At 39.1% G+C, this 21,102-nt stretch overlaps 1 protein-coding gene across 1 annotated transcript in view; it reads right to left on the reverse strand.

Moving 5' to 3' along the window:
• Positions 1 to 817: 817 nt before the first annotated feature.
• Positions 818 to 21,102, reverse strand: part of LOC150076154 (uncharacterized) — a 29,347-nt gene continuing 9,062 nt past the window's right edge. The window contains exons 5-8 of the mRNA XM_090387704.1: positions 19,633 to 19,659; positions 10,512 to 10,556; positions 6,161 to 6,267; positions 818 to 913 (exon numbers count right to left, since the gene is read on the reverse strand). Of these exons, the coding sequence (XP_090243830.1) occupies positions 6,190 to 6,267; positions 10,512 to 10,556; positions 19,633 to 19,659 (150 nt within the window). The 3' untranslated portion in view covers positions 818 to 913; positions 6,161 to 6,189. The remainder of the gene's footprint in view (positions 914 to 6,160; positions 6,268 to 10,511; positions 10,557 to 19,632; positions 19,660 to 21,102) is intronic.

A 21,102-nucleotide genomic window follows, 5' to 3' on the forward strand; every position in this document is an offset into this window, starting at 1 on the left:
AGGCTCTACATAACGAATCCAAGGAATGAAAAACCGATCGTTATGTCGGAATGACGTTAAAACAAGTAAAGCCGTGAACATTTAATGTAATTCTACTAATACAATATAGTATAATCTTTTTTTTTTTTAATAATATGTACTACAGTATTAAACAAGGTTAAGAACGAATTATATTCGATTTAGCGTGCCATGCTTTCAGGAATAAGTAGAGTATGTAGGACTGTATCTACAAATAATAGCAGGAGCTGTTGTTGTTATTTTTTGGTTTTTAGGAGCATTAGCAACTAAGACCATATTGCGCCGGGGATATTCGATGGTCATTCCCTGACCTTTCCGCATCCTCCGTATTTGGTGGTCACGGGTTTGAACCCCGGTTTAATCAAGAAGCGTGTGCTACGCACTGCTGCTCCTGGCTACTGTGGTGCCAATAGCAGGAGTATTACCCCTAGATTATATATTTTATACAGAGGATGTTTGTACAATTTAAGGAAGGGTAATGAGATACAGTTTATGGGAATTAGTACTCGCTTGAATAATAGGAGAAGCATGCCGACAAGAAGCACATGGATTTGTGAACGGTGTGACGATACAAAAAATACAAAGAGTAGAAGAAAAATGGAAGGTTCTTTTCTATCTCTGTTAAAATATACAAAAGGCAATAATAAACAAGTTGGAGCATGTTTTTTCTTTTAATTCTCCCCTGTGTACTGATATGTGCAGAGGGCAAATTTATATCCTACAAATTTTCTTGCATTGCTAAGAAACATTGAATAAGTTTTAATTCAATTTATTTATCCAGTACATTCATTGAGATTTTCATAATACTGAGAGCTAAATAAATTTGTAAGGATTCAGAATTCGGTGTTTAGGAATCACTGAATATCAAAGGGTTTTCCAAAGGTCGGTATCGCATCTGAAACAGATATATTTCATGGGTTAACACAAAGAATTCCAGCGTAAATAAAAATGTTTTAGTTCAGGAGAATAAAAATTTCCAGATCACTTTGAACAAAAAACATCAAGGTAAGAGTTTTCTTTATACAAAAATGGAATTCACAGTCATTGAATGATTTAAAACAATTAAAGGATAAAAAAGTTCTGTAAGGGTACACGTTTACTAAATATATATATCTAGATTTAGTAAAAGTATATATATATATATATATTGGGTGTCTCAAAAATATTGGTACAGACGTTTAGGGGAGATAGGTAACATCTAAAGGAATATGAATCGCATAGGAACCCATAACCGGAGACGTCACCGTAAGTCGGTAGACGGCGCGGTAATCGCCGCACGAAGAGCATGCATCGATATACAAACTGTGAGCTAGCAGGAATGCACCTAGTGTATGAATTAGCAGAGGGCAATGGATGAGCCGCTCAAAGAATTTATGGAGAACGCTTCCCAGACAGGCGCACTATAGGCATAGCAGCTAATGCAGCCAATAAACAACCATACCACACACACTCTGCTTCCCATACAGACATGTACCGAACCACCGCTTGTTTTCGCGTGTGCATCAAAATTTGTGCGATTATGGGTCATTTAGAGGAAACAGGAGTAGTGCGGGCAGATCACATTCGACGCGAACTCCCGCCATGGAAGAAAGTGTGTTGAATGCCGTCCAGAATAATCATACTACCAGCACACGGGCCATTGCCTCTGCCTTAGGAGTGTCTCGTTGTAGTGTACAGCGTGTCTGGCACGACGTTTCCTTACACCCCTTTAATCTCCAAACGGTTCAGTTACTGTTCCCCCCAAGATCATCCTGCACGTGTGGCTTTTGCGCAGTGGTTTCTCCAAGAAAGTGTTTAAGATTTGAATTTTCCAGCCTATGTTTTGTTCACGGATGAGGCTTATTTCACTCGGGAAGGCTTATTCAATCAGCACAATGCTCGTGTGTGGGCTCACGACAACCCACACGGTGGGCACCCCCATGCGGCACAACATCGCTTCGCAATAAATGTGTGTGCGGTTATGGTCGGTGACTGATTAGTCGGCCCATATCTGTGTCCATCCTGCATGAACTCCGCTAAATATCGGATCTTTCTTGAACAAGTTCTACCAAGGTTACTTGACGATGTTCCAGCAAATGTGAGACGCAACATTTGGTTTCAACGTGACGGGGCCCCTGCCAATTATGGAAGGTGTGTTCGTGACCATTTGAACAAGCGTTTTGGGCTTCGATGGATTGGCTGTGGTGAACCTGTTGTCTAGCCCCCACGCTCACCTGATTTATCGAGCCTTGATATCTTTCTGTGGGGGGCCCTCAAATGTATGGTATATGAATCGTCTGTGGAGACGGCTATGGATCTCGTGGCGAGACTCGTCTGCGCTGCTGCTACTGTCAAAGAAACTCCAGGTGTGTTCGACCGTGTCCGCCAATCCATGCTGCGTCGATGTCACGCATGCATCGCGTCTCATGGTGGAACCTTCCAGCATCTGTTGTAACACCATGAAATGCATCCATCTCGTACTCCATTGTTAATATTATGTCAAATAAATGTTTGTCACTAATTACTGTCTTGTGTCATTTCTGCTTCTTGTGCCTCCGCTACTACTTTCCCGTGACGTTTCCGGTTATGGGTTCCTATGCGATTCACAGGCCCCTGTGGCCAAACCATATAGATGGTATTAATCCGATCTGGATTATATTGCATAAGATATTTATTTATAAATTGTTCCTATTATATATATATATATATACAGGTTGTCTCAAAAATATCGGTACAAACGTTTAGGGGAGGTAGGTAATATCTAAAGGAATGTGAATCGCATTAAGTTAACCTGTATATATATATATATATATCTATAATAGGAACAATTTATAAATAAATATCTTATGCAATATAATTCAGATCGGATTAATACCATCTATATGGTTTGGCCACGGGGGCCGGTATCGTCTATTATAGAGTTAATTGGTGCTTTGATATATGGGTATATTTTGGGCAGCTAGTTAATATACATATGTTCTTATATTTATATAGAATTGGATTTATATTTTCGGACACCACCATAATATCTAACATAATATACTATTAAACAGCACGTACCTAATTTACTTAAACTATCATCAAAAAATTATATATATAATAAAGATTGTATTTTAGTATAATACGAAAGAAAGTATTTAGAGAAATATTTAGAAATTGGGAATTTTTAATATTATTGAATTAAAAATAACAAATGTAACAAGTTGGGGGTTATACTGGGCAATGGAAGCAAATCCACATGAGAAGATAAAATATTTTCCTCAGTACATTCAGTTGTTTAAACGAAATGGGTAGAAATGGCTTAAGCTGAAGCAAATAGTAAATACGGCAGGGCTGAAGGTAGGCGATCATCACCTGATGCGACCCAAACTCGTGCTAAAATACCTAACCAAACTTGGAACCAGGAAAATGCAGAGATGGAAATAGACTGAAAATAGAGTTGATGTGATCATTGTAGAAAACGGGGCAGTCACCACCTGAACGACACTACACTATTTCATGAGTGGTGCCTTTTGTGGAGTGGGGACAATACGCACACGGTTGCGGTGCGTAAAAGAAAATTGAATTAAATGTATTGCTATGTATAAGTGGAGTTTTGGAGGTTGTGGAGAGGAAAAAGTGAGAGAGGGCGGCAAGATTGGCAAGAAGCAAAGTGTTTGGATGGGAAGTGTGGGTTGCGGAAAGAAGATATGCGCCAAATTTTAGTGTGTCGGTTGGCTATCGGATGGTTTTGATCGGAAATCCAAGTCAATATTACATGTTGCAGTTCTGAAGATTAATTTGTAGGAAATTGGCCTCCTAGTCTGAGGAATCGATCCGCCTTAATGAAGCCAGGTAGCCATAGTATGTATAGCCATAATAGTAATTCAATGCAGCACTCATCTATGGAACACCTTTGGTGATCCAAAAGTCAATGGCATATTAATGATCATGCAAGAGGATATGCAAAATACTGTTGTTTCCAATGCCTATGGGACAGCTTTTTACCACACACCATTTATCAGACGCAGATGGCCTCAAATTATCATATACGAGCCAGGAACAAGAAAGGTGCAGTATGTTTCATTAGAGACCCAATGCATAATTTCTTGTAAATGATTTTTTTACGATATTAAACCTGTCATGGAGAATTTTTAAACGTTTTTGGTAAGATGGATTTAAGAGAATATATGTATTATTTAAGTGCGAAATATCTAAAGAAGAGTACAACGAAAGTGAAAGAAGAAATCTTTGCGGGACCAGAAATCAGATATCTTCTGCAGGTTGGAATCTTTGAAAAATACCTAACGTTGTTTCTAGTGAAAGCATGGCAGTCTTTCAAATAGTTGTGAGAATACTTTTAATAACCTGAGGTGTCCTACATATAAAGATATAATTCAGAAAATTGAATTGGGGTGCACGCCTTTGAAAATTAATTTATTTAGATTCTGATTTAGATATTAAAAAAAAAAAAAACTTGGCTCAGAAAGCAACTGTGCGAATGAATCATTAAATGCAGCACTCTTCTGTGGAACATCTGTGTTGACCCAGAAGTCAATGACAGATTAATGATCTTGCAAGAGGATATGAGGAATAAGTCAAGAGAAATCGCTAGGAACGTTTCTGCAATGACCGTATGTTCAAATATTCCTCCTGGATATTTTAGTGCGGCATTCAAGACAAAGCTTACCAAAGAAAATCATCCGCACAATATTTTTAAATTGCACATATCTTTTGGACACGAGTGCTCTGTATTACGTTAACTGTATGTGTGAAATGTCTAGGGTTTAAATTGTAAATATACTAATGAATGTAAGCATATCCACTGATGTGTTTTGTATTGAAATAGTCTTAACCAAACAACCAGATTATGTGAACTAATCACTTTTGGGCCAAGAATGGTGAAACTACAGCATATTTTAGATTCAGGAAAATACTAACTACTGTTATCATATTAAAACAACAAAAAAAAAAACAAGAATCAATTTTGCTATAGGATAGCAATAGATACTTAAAATGTATAATTATCTTTAGTACTATCATTATTAATTTTACATGATTTAGGAGAAATTAATTCACCGAACTCTTTTTTAGCTACCCATGTAGGATCCTCAAGAAATAAAATCGGTGGATGTATATAAATGTATATCAGCGCCGAAAACTGTTGTTGGAAAGTGTGTTTTCAGTGAAAGGACAGAACTCATTGTATACCTTCGACGTCTTTATTGGATAAACGCTGTTAGTTGACTGACTTTGAAAGAGGGATGATAGTGGTTGCTCGACGCATGGGTCACTTTATCGCAGATGTGGTAAAGAATTGCACTATACCCGTTCGACAGTATCAAGGGTGTATCAGAATAAGCCATTTCTGGATTAACATCTCATCGATGGCAACGCAATGAGCGGATAGCGACAGTGCCATTGGTACCACCACAACAGAGGCATATATGCCACAACTGGGCAAAAAACATTGGCTGTGGACCTTGGATGATTGCAGATTGGTCTCCTGGTCCCATGTGTCTCATTTCCAGTTATTTCGAGCAAACGGGAAGGTGTTTATCTAGCGGAATCCGCACGAAGCTGTGCCCCTGTCATGTCAACAAGGAATTGTTCAGGCAGGTGGACGACGGTCCGTAATGGTCTGGGGGTGTGTTCAGCTGACAAATGTTTGGATCTCTGGTGCATCTAGTCACATCTCTGAATAGTCCAGGTTATGTGTTCATCCTAGCAGACCATCTGCATCTCTTCATGTCATCGTACACCCACAGGGCAATGGATTCTTTGAGCAGGAAAATTCGCCTCCACCCAGAGCAGTGGTGACTAGAACATGGTTCGAAGAGCATTCTGCAGATTTTACCACCACGGAATGGCCTCCCCATTCACAGACATGAATACTGTGGAAGATCTTTGGGATGCTGTAGAAAGGTCCATTCGAGCTTTGGATTCTCCACCCAGAAAAGATGGGGAGAGCGGTGCAGCAAACATGGATGGAAATACTTGTGGAATGCTTTCCCGAACTAGTGGCCTCGCCGTGTGACTGCCCTTATCAGGGCATAGGGTGGGCCTACCCGTTAGTAGATAATTATGCCATGATTTCTGTCCACTCAGTGTAAAACCTTTGAAAAAAAATAGTATCATTTTGTTGGTTGAATATTCTAAAATAAATACACAAATTGCTACTTACTTGAAATATTTTTCAAGGCATACTGATGCCTAGATGATAGGCCCAGGGATTATAACAATAACCGGCGGAGGTTGAATTATAACTTCTGCAAACATCAGCCAACATTCCTAGAAATTAGATAAATTAGTAATGAATAAGAAGTAATATTAAAACTTACTAGGTCGTGTACTCAGTTAGAATTACGGTAGAAACAGTGATGATTATCCAACTTTTTGAGTATAAAATGGCTGTCAGCTGAAATATGATTATAAATGTCAGTAGTTAAGATTGGTGTCTGAAATATGCAAAATAGGTGAGTGTGGCTTCATTGTAGCTGCCTGCTGATTGGCTGTTGTGCTGTCCTTTCTCCTCTCTGTGATTGGTTGTGGCTGGCTCTGTGATTGGTTGTTGAATTCAGGGGGAAAATTATTTTAGTTATTATTTTGCTCACTAGATGGCGCCACCGCCTTTCTTTTCTTAATATTAATTTTCTGCTGAGGTTTAAATCCATGTCTTCCATGGGGGCAGTCTGGCACTTATCCACTTGGTTACTATTTAAGTTGAGTGTATGAGTGCAATGTGGCTGATATAGGTCAGTGTGTGAGTGTGCCATCAAGAGATCTGTATTTTGCAATAAATTGTGGCCCAGGAGAGGCTTTGCTTCACAGACCCCAGCGCCGAACGTTGTTTTGGTAGGTACCCGTAACAATTTTTTTTTATATTTTCTGTGTTGACACTATTGGAAATATATACAGGGTGATTCATTACCAGTGCGACATACTTGCAGGAGGTGTAGCGGGCACAAAGCCGAATCGGAATCACGTAGCATTGCAGGGTCCGAAATGCCTTCATTTTAGATTAGAAAACTTGCTTCTTGCATTAATAATACCTGAACATTCTGGTCTCTTGCCAAAGCTATTGGCCGCAACTTTTGCGCATCTCTACTCCCACTTCTGTCCAAACCAGATGGTTCTGTTATCACTTCAGACAAGGATAAAGCTGACCTGCTAGCATCCCATTTTATGTCCAAATCATGTGTTAATGATCTTGGTATAACATCTCCCACCATTCTCAACACGTTCCATTGAATACCTCCTGTGGCCTTCTGTCAAAAGGATATTAGAAGGATTTTGACGAATCTTGATGTCAAGAAAGCTCCAGGTCCCAATGATATTTCTCCACTTGTTCTCAAAACCTGTGCTCCTGAACTTTCTCCTGTTCTTTTCCGCCTTTTTCACTTTTTATTCCAAAGTTGTTTTTCCTTCTGCTTGGAAATTTGCTCATATCCAGCCGATGCCTAAAAAGGGTGACAAATCCCTCCCATCCACTCATCATACCATTGAAATTACTTATACTCTTTCTAACGTAATGGACAAATCGATTAACGGCCAACTCTTAAAACTACCTAGAAACCTTCCATCTGATCAACGATCGGCAGTATAAATTCCATCAATGTTGAGATCCACCGGTGATATTCTGGCTTATATTACCCGTTTATGGACTAATTCAAGGGAAAACTTTGGTGAAACAGAAGCAGTTGCTCTTGACCTCTCAAAGGCTTTCGATCGTGTTTGGCATAAAGGTCTTCTAAACAAGCTTCCATCTTATGGTTTGCCAACTGTTTTTTGTAATTGGTTATCCAGTTTTCTCTCTGATCACTAACTGAGAGTAATGGTAGATGGCTCTCTGTCTTCTAACCTCTCCACTAATGCTGGTGTCCCCGAAGATTCAGTTCTTTCCCCCACTCTTTTGCTCTTGTATATTAATGACCTTCTTCCATTGACTGGACATCCTATCCATAGTTTTGCCGACGATAGCACATTGCATTCCACTTTCCATTTTGAGAAACCTTGCACTGCTCAATCTGCTTCAAATTCTCGAAAATCTGCTATCAATTCCTTAAATGCCGATCTCCAGGTAATTCTCAAGATTCGGTTGTTTCAGATTCCTCAACTTATCTTGATGTAGACCCAGCACTGTTTACCAGTTTGGTCAATCAATACAATAAAACCTTAACCACGTATCGAAAATACCACTACATTAATTTCTAAAACTCACTCTTGTCTTATATCTCGCAAAAAGGATTCTTCTGCTCCTATGCTTATCTTTGGTGACACTTCGATTTCAAGGCAGTTGTAATACTCGATAAACACTATTATATTAATAAGTTAGATTCGGTTGTTTCAGATTCCTCCATTTATCTTGAAGTAGACCCGACACTGTTTACCAGTTTGGTCAATCAATACAATAAAACCTTAACCACTTATCGGAAAAACGACTACATTACTATGGTTCAGTTAAAGGAATTGAAGGCCAGAACATACAATATTCCTGCACTTTCTGGTCAGGTAAAATTACATAAAACCGGCTTTCCTATTCGGCCTATTGTTTCTTACAGAAACTCGGCAATTTCATCCTTAGTCACACATGTATATAGCATTATAAAACCCTTTAGACAGGCAATACAATTTGGGATTAAGAACTACGGTACACTATTTAATAATCTTAAGGGCTGTAGACTTGGCGCTAATGATAATTTATTCTCACTAGGTGTTAACTCGTTATATACGAATGTAAACATTCAATACATATTAGATATTCTTTGGGATATGTTAAATAATAACTCGATACCGATTAATCATACGAAGCTTCCTATTAAAGAAATTTTTCGCTTAATTAAACTCTTAATTGAGGCCAACAATATCACCTTTCGAGACAAGGTGTACAAACAAATTTTTTGGTTGACGATGCGATTGAGTTTGAGCGGCTTAATATCGGAGGTACATCTCTCAAAGATTGAGCGTGTACATTTGAAGCCTTTTCTACCCCATATCACATACTACGGGAGGTATTTAGACGATGTTCTAGTTATTATTGATAGTAGTACTATCCAAGACATTTTACATTCGTTTAATTATAATCACTGTAGACTCAAATTTACATTGGAAAGGGAGGGTATAGATACAAATTCATTAAACTTTCTAAATTTCACGCTTACTCGGGACTCGAATAAAATCCAGTTTAGCATCTAACGAAAACCTACAAACGCCGGTATGCTTCTACATTATAATAGTTATAACCCATTCACCTACAAAATCAATTTCTTTAATCAATTTCTAAATGCCTATATATATTCAACGACGGAATCTGCTTTGTGCTCAGAAATACAAATACTAACCAGCAAATTCTTAAACAGCGGTTATCCCCTTGCCACAATCTACTGAATTAGGGTACAAGCTAGGGATAGGATAAAAATTTCTCACCAACCTTCAATCGTAATATTAAACAATACTTTATTTCAGTCCCATATGTTGAACAGTGGCACAAACAGCTTAACAGATTTTTTAAAGATACCGAATTTAAAATTGTGGCCAGGCCAATACGGAAATTAACACACTATACTGAACAACCATCGGTTCTTTCCGCGTTCGCAACACAAATAAATGACCTGGTATACAACATATTTAGAGGGGATTGCAACTCATCGTACCAAGGTTCTACGCGGTTCCTCTGAATTTTTGTGTAAATCAACGTGCGGTCTCAGTTCGTGCTTTCGTTCAGCAGCATCAGAATTAGCCTTCCATGCCGTCAAAGAAAAACATACTTTTTTATTTAACGAAGCCAAAATACTTAGTGTCCAACGTAATTATACCAGATTATTAATTGCAGAAGCTGTTGAGATTAAATTACATGAGAATTCTGTTAATGTTCGGCGGCCATTTCTAATCTCCGGTTCGTTGGCTTTTACGCGCATGCGCGAAAACAAATAATCCCTACTTAAGTGGTATGCTCACCCTGTTCGGTAATTTTCGTTCCTGTGATCCCGACATACGGTCGAAAAGCACTGTCAGCTTAAGGAAGGAAAATCGTTTTTTTGGAATTTTTTCCCTTTAAATTCGTTTAATTAATTTGATTTTTAATTACGTTAGATTGATCTTAAATTGAGTTCATTTGATTTCTAATTGTGTTCAATTGAGTTTTAATTATATTTTTTATGTTTTACTGTAATGTAAGATTTGTGATTTTTTCGTTTTAATTGCTGGAGAGTATCATACGGAAGTGTTTTACGTATTACATTGACGTAAACCTCTCTTATTATTTTACAAAGTACAGTTTTTTGAAAATGAAGAGGATATGTTGTCCTATCCACTTCAGATGTTCATCGCTTAACCTATTTGGATGTCATGTTAAAATTAATGCATGTGCCACAGCAGTTCCTGAGAGTTCCTGCTGTAAATATTTCTGAAATGCAGTGTTTGCTAATCCCGCGCGAGAGCATTGTAACACGTTTCCATCCGATTAAATGCCTGTTTCGAACAAATTAGAAAATTGTCATCTAAGAACAGATTCTCCAAAACATGCATCTACTTACAGTTACGATCTTTCGTGGTATGCCTCCTAATTGACCTGCAGGTTTCTGAAAGGATTAAAGCAGAATAATGAGTAACGTGACCATAAATTGTTAAGTCCATTCTCCTGTGTGAAGGTTTCACTGGATAAAGTCAAACTAGAGAAGTTAGATGATCATTGAACAAGTTGAGCAAATCGGCATAGTATTGACGTTTTAAGAATATTTAAGAGTGTTAAGATCAATTCTAAGTGTTAACAGTAAGCTAAGCTTGCTAGTAAATATAGTTGGTAGTGATGACTAAAAGCTTAGTGACAGGATTTTCGAAGCAAATACACGAATCCAAGAATATACACCAACGAGCCAAAACATTATGACCAGTGAGCCGTTATGCAAATCGAAGCAACTGCAGGTGAACCACAGCGTGTGCACCGGTCGGGACACGGTATAAAAACACGTGATACTGAGCTCCGTTAATCAGTGTTACCCTTGTTTTTCAGATTGGAAAGGCAGAGGATTAAGCGAGTTTGACAAAGGCAAAATTGTAATGGCCAGACGATTGGGTCAGAGCCTATCTCAATTATATTAGTGTCTCCTCTAAATGATTACATCTACCCGTATTTATTTCGTCTGCAAAGTGCGTGTGTTCTCTGGTCGATTTTCCTGTTGTTCATATCCGAAACGGCAAGGCTGGTGGGATGCTCACGGTCAGCCGTGGTTAGTACCTACCGAAAGTGGTCCGAGGAGGGGAAACCCACGAATCGCCAGCGAGGTGTTGGACGACCATGACTCATCGATGCTCGAAGTGGGCGAAGGCTCTTCTGGATGGTTCGTGGCAACAGAAGGGGCGATTGTGCTCGCTAGTAAATGGAATGCTAGTGATGGGAGTAATGTGTCACAACACACAGTACATCAAACCCTGCCGAAAGTGGTGCTGAAAAGCCACAGGCCGCTCCGAGTGCCCATGCTAACTACGGTTCCCCAGCCACAATGCCTACAATAGGCATTTCATTTTTTCCCCATTTTTTTGTACCCACACAATTATTATATATATATATATGATACTTACAAAATGTGCATTGCGAGATCAAAATTGAGAGTAGGAGTGTGCTATAAGCCTAATGACTCTGATGAGTATAATAAGAAACTGTACAGAGAAAAAGAGTGGGCCAGTAAATCAGAGGGTCTTATAATGGGGGATTTTAATTTCCCAGATATTGACTGGAATTTGGGGGCTGGTCACTCACACACTAGCAAGGCTTTCGTGGATTTATTGGATGATTGTTTTCTACATCAGCATGTTCGAGAGGCAACTAGAGGGAGGAATACTCTTGATTTGATTATAACTATTGATTCTTCATGCATTAAGAATCTGCAGATAAATGAACCACTAGGTGGCAGTGATCACAGTGTGCTGAAGTGGGAGTTACTCAAAGAGGTAACTACCATTAGTGGTAAAGGGAAGGGTTATTGCTTCCGTAAAGGCGACTACGATGGACTGAGACAGTATTTAAATTCTATACAGTGGGACCAACTGATGATGTTACCAACAGCAAATTCAAAATGGGAAGCATTCAAAGAACTTATCTTGGAAGCTACTAGGCTTTACATACCAACTAAGAAATATTGTTCAAGGTTTAGGCCTAAATGGATGTCAGATGAACTGATGAGGCATATGGTAGATAAGAAACACGCATGGGATACATACAAATTAACACATGACACAGAAGCCTATGATAGATACAAGTTGATCTGTAATCAAGTTACAAAGGAGGTTAGGCAGGCGAAGGCAGATTACGAGAAATCCTTGGCAAGGGATGCAAAGAAAAACAGCAAAGAGTTCTTTACTTATGTAAACGCTAGAAGGAAGGGGATGAATCAGATTGGTTCACTTGATATCGATGGGTCAACTGTTGATGATCCTGCTCAGGTAGCTAACAAACTAAATGAATATTTTGCATCGACATTCACACATGAGTAGTTATTCAGCGAGGGGAATGCCAGAGGTGTATTCAACTCTGGCAGTAAGCTAGAGATTCTTGTAATAACTGAGAGTAAAGTGGAGGAGAAATTGTTGAAGATAAACCCAAGAAAGGCACCTGGGGTGGATGGGATCTATCCAGTTATATTAAAGGAGGCAGCAAAGGAAGTAAGCAAACCCTTAGCCTTAATTATGAAAGCTTCCTTGGACTCAGGGGAAGTACCCATGGACTGGAGATGTGCAAATGTGACCCCAATTCACAAAGGAGGATCAAAGGCTGACAAGTAATTATAGAGCTGTGAGTTTAACTTCTGTTTCAGGAAAATTAATGGAGGCACTGGTTAAAGAAGCACTGCAGGATCATCTGGACAGACTTTAGTTATAGCTCAGACACAGCATGGTTTTGTTAAGGGGAAGTTTTGCCTGACCAATTTGATTGAGTACTATGATGCAGTCGCAAAAGAACTGGATGCAGGGAATAACTTTGATATTATATACTTGGATCTTAGAAAGGCTTTTGATACTGTTGCACATGGAAGATTGCTGCACAAATTGGAGCAGTGTTACATTGGAGGCAAATTGCTGCTATGGATAAAGGGGTGGTTGAGGGGGAGAAGACAGAGAGTGGTAATCAATGGACACTGCTCATCGTGGACTAATGTTATTAGTGGAGTCCCTCAGGGTTCAGTGTTGGGTCCATTATTGTTTTCTGTATTTATAAATGATACTGATGATGGTATATCAAGCTTAATGTCCAAGTTTGCAGACAATACGAAGGTTGGCAGGGTTGTCAAGGACACTACTGACACTATGCTACTGCAACAGGATCTGGAAAGGTTGAGCAGATGGGCTGAGAGGTGGCAAATGAAGTTTAACATTGACAAATGTAAAGTAGTGCATATGGGAAACAGCAACCCCAGAGCAACGTATCAACTCTGTGGTACTACACTGACAGTGGTAGAGAATGAAAGGGACCTGGGGGTGGTTGTGCAGGAGATATGGTTTGCTGAGCAGTGCAGACGGGCTGCAAGAGTAGATCATGGTGTATTGTCAATGATATATAGGAATTTTTCTAGCAGGGATAAGGAGGTGATTATTCCTTTGTATAAGGCAATGGTCAGACCACACCTAGAGTACTGTATACAGGTCTGGAGGCCTCATTTCAAGAAGGATGTAGAGCTGCTGGAACGAGTACAGAGAAGGGCAACAAGATTAGTGAATGGAACAAAGGGGTGCTCTTACGAAGAAAGGCTTAAGTTTTGCGAATTACAGTGTCTGGAGACTAGGCACCAGCGAGGTGATCTGTTAGAGGTGTACAAAGCGTTGAATGGTTTGAGCATGCTCAATGCTTATGGGATTCTTCCTCTTGCTCAGAATAATCACCTGAGAGGGCATGGATTCAAATTGAGGAAAGACAGATGTAGGATAGATGTGCGGAAATTTGCCTTTAGCCAGCGGGTGGTTGGTAGCTGGAACAGACTTCCATCCCTTGTCGTGGAAGTTGATAGTCTAAATAAGTTTAAGGCTCAGCTGGACAGGTATTTCGAACGAACAGAGGGGTGAAGTGGAAGTGGTTATTTTTTATTTATTTCTTTATTTATTTTTTGGCTGATGCTGCATAAGCTTGCTTTCTTGCATCAAAAGCCTCTACTAATGCTAATTCTAATTCCCTCACCCACAGGTTGTATTGCAATACCAGTGAGTGTCGACAAGTGAATTACTAGTGGAAAACCTCCACAAATTATCCTCAGTTACACCCACTAATTATTATATTAAACAGATATATACAATACATTTTTTTTAAAATATGCTCTGAGTCACTGTATTACTGAGAACCAAGAAAACAATATATAACATACATCTCTACAATAACAATTGGCCAAAATCAATGCAACATTAATTAACATAAATCAATGCAACATTAATTAATATAAATCAACACAATAGCAATCCATATAAGTCAATACAATAACAATTAGATATAAATCTTATCTCAGATGTACATGAATGTCTCAGATGTACTTAAATCTCAGAAGTACATGAATTCACGTTTCATATTCCCCACATGTGCAGAACGGATCAGGCTCCAGACCACACTCAAATAACTTAGTCCGGAGGGACCCATGCCCTGTTAGCAGATAAGAAATTGTCATAGAAGGTCTAAACCATGAAATAACTCCAGGGGTTTGAGAATTCCACTTGCGCAAGATACTTTCTTGTTACAAGCCCAAATTCACTCTCATCCCATCTTTTTTTCCAGAAAACAGTAAATTCCTTCCAAAGCCTTTTCTTCTCCCTTTTAAAGACGATTAACACCTTTCTCCTTCTGAAGAGGTTCCGTGCATACTGGGAAAGCGCTCGGTACTCATCTTCCACTTCAATAAACTGATGTACAAATCCTTTGGGGAGGTAATAGATTTTCGTATTAAGGTGTAAGAACTATTCTCACATATATATTAGGATTTTAAAATTTACCATTTTTTGAAAAATATCTAATGTTTAAAACAGACAAGCACTCAGCAGATTTGCTTGTGCTGTGTACATTCAAAAGGGACTGGATTAGCATAGCAGCAGGAGGGGCACTGACCGAACTGTAATACAATGGGTAGCCCAGTTTTGATGCGGTTCTTGTTTATAGAAAAGGTGCTGTGCCAACTCACAGCAGCAGGGGACAAAAGAACGCCCATACCCTAGAACGGTTTCGGACTCCATCAGAAAAGGAAGACTCCAGATCAGAGAGTGCAACGTGTTCAAGCGGTAAACAAAGTACAAACAGGCCGACACGAAAGGCACTCAATAATTTCAAGGGCGGTAACTTGAAAGGAAGCGTGACAGAAGAGGTAAGTGGTAACGGGCGTCCCAGATAAAATTCTAGTGATGATGTAGCACCCGGATGCTCTCATCACAAAGAAGGCAGTTTGACCTACCAGAATCTGGTTAAAAACAAAGGAATAAGAAATGAGCGAATGAAAAAGAAGAGAATAATGGAGGACTACCAAATGATTGGACGAAAAATAAGGGAGAGAATGGAAACAAAAAGGTGATGCAGAGAGGAGATGAAGCCCAAGAGTCAGAGTCCGAAAACCTGAAAGGAAAGGATCCGGAGGAGAATCCCGGGGAGAGGCGCATGAGAGTGGCGGAAGGATATTTCGGGAGTGCGGGAAACGCGTACGGAAAGTCCGATCATGATAGTTTAGTGGATAAAGGTAATAGCGAAAGGCAGAATGACCTGGAGAAAGTCCTAAGTGTGGGAAGATCGACGTGGAGGCAGAAAAGAGCCGTAAGCCTAGCAGATCACGGAAGAAATCGGAGGAAGACCTGAAGGATCGGAAACTCACCAAGGTGGTAGAAAAAAGATACCAAGTAAGTCAGTTTAGTGAATTTTACTAACGAGAACGGTGTTGTAAAGAAATACATGGGAGAAAATTGGACAGGACAGTTTGAGAAGTATTGTAACGTGATGACTACTATATTGTAAGGATAGGAATAAGATATAATAGAAATAGAGAGAGAGAGAGAAAGAGAGTGAGTGAATGTTACTCATCTGTGATTAGAGATATTGATAAGAAACTTAAAGAAACGTGTTAAAAGTAAGAATTGATTTCATGAATTATCTGATTGCTATTAACAGAGTGAATTGTATTCAGTAGAAATTTCCTCAATAGAGCATGTAAGAGAGAGAGAGAGAGAGAGAGAGAGAGAGAGAGAGAGAGAGAGAGAATTATTGAAGTTATTCAGTTTATGTTGGAAAGGAGATATATATATATATATATATATATATATATGACCATATAAAGGTGTATAAGATAGAATATTTAAGATTTTGTATTGAAAACATAGTGGAAGTTTATGAATTGTTTAAGAAGGGTGATTAAGGGAGGACACAATTTCATGTATAATAATAATTACTGTGTTGTAAGATTATGATAATTTAGAATGCGTAAATAATTGTTGTACAAATGGTAAATAAATCCTTGTTATGTTAATACCCCTTGTTTCGTCTTAATAGACTGACACCTCAGAGCTGTAATTAGTGGTACGAACTATCCAAGCTAGGGAATCTAGAATAAAGAGAAAAATAATAAACTAAAGTCCTCAGTACTTGGATCTTCTGATGAACAAACAGGATAAAATTAATGGAAATAATATATTATGGAGCAGGTAGCATGTGGGCCTTGGAAGGGAAGTGAGGACCCTCCCCCCGTTTAAAGGAATAAAGAAATAAAACAACAGCCTTTGTGGTTCCAAGGTAAAAGGGGGAAAGAAATACCCAGGGATGAAAGAGGAATAAGCGAGGGATAGAAAAAAAATATATACAAATAAATATATATTTCGAGGTAAAAATAAATAAAATATATAAATAAGGATAAATAACAAGAGGGAATAATTAACCTTTTTTTCCTCCCCCCCCAACAAAGGGTTCATCTGAGATCTTCGTATTGTGGGCAGGTGGTCCCAGGTTTCGACCTCCCCGCACGTGAAATTTGGGTTATCAGCGAGGCCTAAGCCGAACAGTTTCCCAGCAACCAGATATCTGAGGAGCTTTCAGATAGACTTCCCAGTGAGTAAGATTGCCTTGGGAGCGAATGTGAATAGCAGGTCCCCGGCATTGTTCAGAGAGACCCCGGATAGACGTGGAGTATAGAACGGGCAACGACTTGAAGATTATATATAATATCTTTATTGGAATTAGCGAAAATAAGTAAATTTTACATGGATGCCTGATGCAATGCCCAACTCTGACCGTTTGGTCATACCGGAGTATAAACTGAAAATGTATTTATTTATTTATAACAGCAAAAATGCTAGTGGTTTAGCATTAAAAGGAACGAAAACTGTAAAAACAAAAATGTAAGTTGTAAACACATGAAAACAGATTTTATTTATTATTTTTATTTTTTTTTCACAATATCAACAAACCGATCAAGGAAAAACAGTGACAGTCACTCGGTTGAAGACGAGAGCTGCTCCCTGATGTTGTTGTTGTTATTTTGATTTTTAGGAGCATTGGCAACTAAGGCCATATAGCTCCGGGGATATGCGGTGGTCATCCCCTGACTTTCCTCCGTATTTGGTGGTCGCGTGTGCTACGCACAGCTACTCCTGCCCACCTGGCTATGGAGGCGCCCTGCTTCTTGATGATACATCTTCTGTAGGCTTTGTCCTCAATGAAATTCTAGTAGTCAGCATCCATATCTTGGACGTTTTGGAGCATCTCCATTGGCAGGAATCTGTCAACCTTCCTGAGCCTCAACGCCACGGACTGTAAAGAAGGGAGGACCCTTGGGAGTTTCGGGGGTTTTCTCCAATTACAAATCTGCCAAAAACTTGGCGCATTGATTTCACCCGCTATCATTTTAATGGTGACGAGTAAGCGGAGGGTGAAGATCCGTTCTGAGACTTTTCTGTAGTTTAGGAGTTTGGTTTTTTTCTGAAGTATGTGTGAGGGGTGGAAGTCTGTGCTTGAAAAGCACCCACCGGAGAAGGCAGTACTCATCAGATGAGATGGTTTTTAGGGTGATTTTTGCTGGCTGAAGAAACTAAAGATGACTGGCTGAAGAAACCAATAAATATATTGAAGGGTGTACTGAGACTCTGCGACATGAAAGAGGTGTTGTTTGGCAAGCCATCTTGATCGGCAGACATTGTTGTGAATATCTGTGACATGGTATTTCAAGCTGAGCTTAGGGTCAAAGATGAACCCGAGATCTCTGTGCTTCGTTATTGGAAGGATGGAGGAGTTCCATGGATTTTCAGGTTTAGTTGAGTTGGGTGTGATTTGAGTGAGAACATCATTTGTGCAGATTTATTTGGGTTAATCTGGAGAGAGAACTGTGCTAAGTATGTAACTAGAGTTTTTAGGCTGTTGTTGATAGTGCAGGAAGCAGTCTCGGGTTGGTCAGTTTACATGGATCCGATAGAGGAATTTGAAATCATCTGCGTAGCTGAGAAAAATCCATTTCCTGACACAGGAATGGGTGGGTGGCAACAGTAAACAGGAGCCCAGAAAGAAATCTCCTCCCTGGGGAATATCTACACTGACTTTCCTACTGAAGGATTTTTTATTCACCATCAGGTAAAGAACCCTGGTTGTAAGAAGTGACTTTAAGAATTCAGGGATATTTCCTTTAATCTGGTATCACTCCTCACATAGCTGAAGGAGGAGCTTGACGTCAATGCAGTCGAAGGCAGGCTGTATATACAATTGCCATCTGCCTCCAGAATGGTGTTATTGGTTGCCAAGCAGGTTGGTGATGGTGGTTGCCAGCATGTTGGTGATGGTGGTTTCCAGCAGGTTGGTGATGGTGGTTTCCAGCAGGTTGGTGATGGTGGACCAGCGTTTCAGTGCATAGTGGGTTAAGATGGGAAAAAGGCACTTCTCCATAATTTTGAGGATGCCTGACGCTTTCGTAATTGGCCTGAACTGTGATACTGAGGTAGCTCCATGTGTTTTTGGAATTATCCGAACTATATATTGGTTCCAGGCTATTGGGAAACTTTGAGTTGTGAGAATTTCATTTAAGATTCCTAGAAGCGCATCTATGATGAAAACACTTATGCTCTCAAGGATAAATTGTGGGATCCCATCAAATCCAGTACATGACGTTGGTGGAACACTATTGATGGCTTGGATAAACCATCAATAGTATCCCACCAACATTTATAATAATATAAATATAATAATATCACAAATCTTGTAATGTAGTCAAACCATTCGATCGGATTAATTTGTTGAGAGAAATCATCACGTCCTGCCTTAAACGGTGTCTTCCCTACCAATGTTTTTTATACCAATGTAGGCTTTCATGGCTTTAGATTTATTTCTGTTAAACCGAGCACGGGTGCGTGAATATGCTGTCCTATCTATTGGGTCTGATGTGGCTTTCCATTTTGCATGAAGCCTTTATTTATTCTGAAATTCGAGGCTGAGCTGTTGGTTCTACCACACTTTGCTCAGGCGAGAAATTGACACTGATTTTGACGCTGCAGTACACAGCCTTAGTCACTGATGCTGCCAAGACCCTAAAACAAAAGCAACAGCAGTTATGTAAGATTTAAAATATCCCCTAGCAGTCGGTGTTTTTTAAATTGATACTAAGGAATTCTTTAATAATGGATAACAAATATCGTAGATTAACAGAAGCACTGAATAATGATACTTACCATGGCTGCTGCAACACAATTCTCAAACTGAAAAAATAAAAATATCGGTTTTAATTTGTGATAAATGAAACATTTCCATGTTAATTATTAATTATAAATAATTTCATTATTAAGGCTTGAATTTTAATTATATAATCTGCTCAGACAAATAAAAGAAAAAAGATAACATTTAAAGAAGTCAGTTTTTATTACATTCGATTATAATCTTTTTACACGAAAGCGTATCATTATATGGTCTTGAGGTTGTCACAGGCATTCTGTCAGATATGCCAGACAAGTTGTACTTGCTACCTGGGAGTCAAAAACGCTGATGGAACTGATATTCGGGTGACACTCAAGTCAAGTGGACCCAATTTCGGCCAAGTCCTGATGGTCTGTGACAGCGAAATCCTGTGCTTGCACCTTCATAATTGCCGGTGTGTGTGGGGGAGGGTTATATATGTTATTAACTGATTTAATTTGGATTTCCAGCGTACTATAGTCACAATCCCACCCCACAAACACAAACCTGACTGCAATTCACAGAAAATTCTAGATTCTAGGGTTTGTAAAGCGGGTGTTAGCAGAACATTAAAGACACATATTTATTTACAAAAAAATGTGCAACCTTTAATGAACATATTATTTTATAGGCAGTATTTACATAAAAAAATAATTACATACAAGCATACCAATTTCCTTATATTTGAACCATACTACAGTACACTACACTAGCTCTCTCTCGTCAACTATTCTCCATTTACGAATTATTAACCTCAGTTGTATCTTACTAAATATGAATCCTCGATGATTACTCAATTCTTCTCTTACACTACCAATTTTTATCTCTTATATCAGTAAATCTAATTTCAACTCTTATTACTCTTTCTATATATTTCGTTATATCTCTTAGCCTTTAACCCATGAATTTCATCACAACTGGTATCCTCTTACAACCAGTAATAATTACTAAAAATCACTGATTCCACTTTAGTTACCCTCTAGTTACCACCTTATTCCTCCCTCTTTACTACAATAGCCGCTACTTCCAATTTCCTTACGTTCAGGCTTCCTTCGTTGCAGGCAGGCTTACTTCCATTTCTTGGGCACACTGCCTTCCGATGCCGGACCAGACTTTCTTTCTCTTGCACATTTACCTTAATCTTAACTTTAAGCACCACCTTCATTGCATATCACTGCCCTCCAATGCCGGACCAGGCTTTCTTTCTTACACGTTTACATTAACCTTAAACTGAACCACCGCCTTCATGGCCTATCACTGCCTTCCGATGCTGGACCAGGCTTTCTTTCTCTCACTTTTTCCTCCTTTTCTTCTTCAACCTGCTACCACGAGATGTGAATCCTGACCACCAAAAGATCTACTTCTACTTCAACTCGCAACTCACGACTTTCTGCCCTTGACAACACAGAAGTCAGATATAGAATGTACACTTTCTCAAATTACTCCCCTCGAACTTTACTCTTTCCCTC

Source organism: Mastigoproctus giganteus, chromosome 13 (assembly GCF_048544385.1).
Source record: "Mastigoproctus giganteus isolate SK-2022 chromosome 13, ASM4854438v1, whole genome shotgun sequence".
NCBI lineage: Eukaryota > Metazoa > Arthropoda > Arachnida > Uropygi > Thelyphonidae > Mastigoproctus > Mastigoproctus giganteus.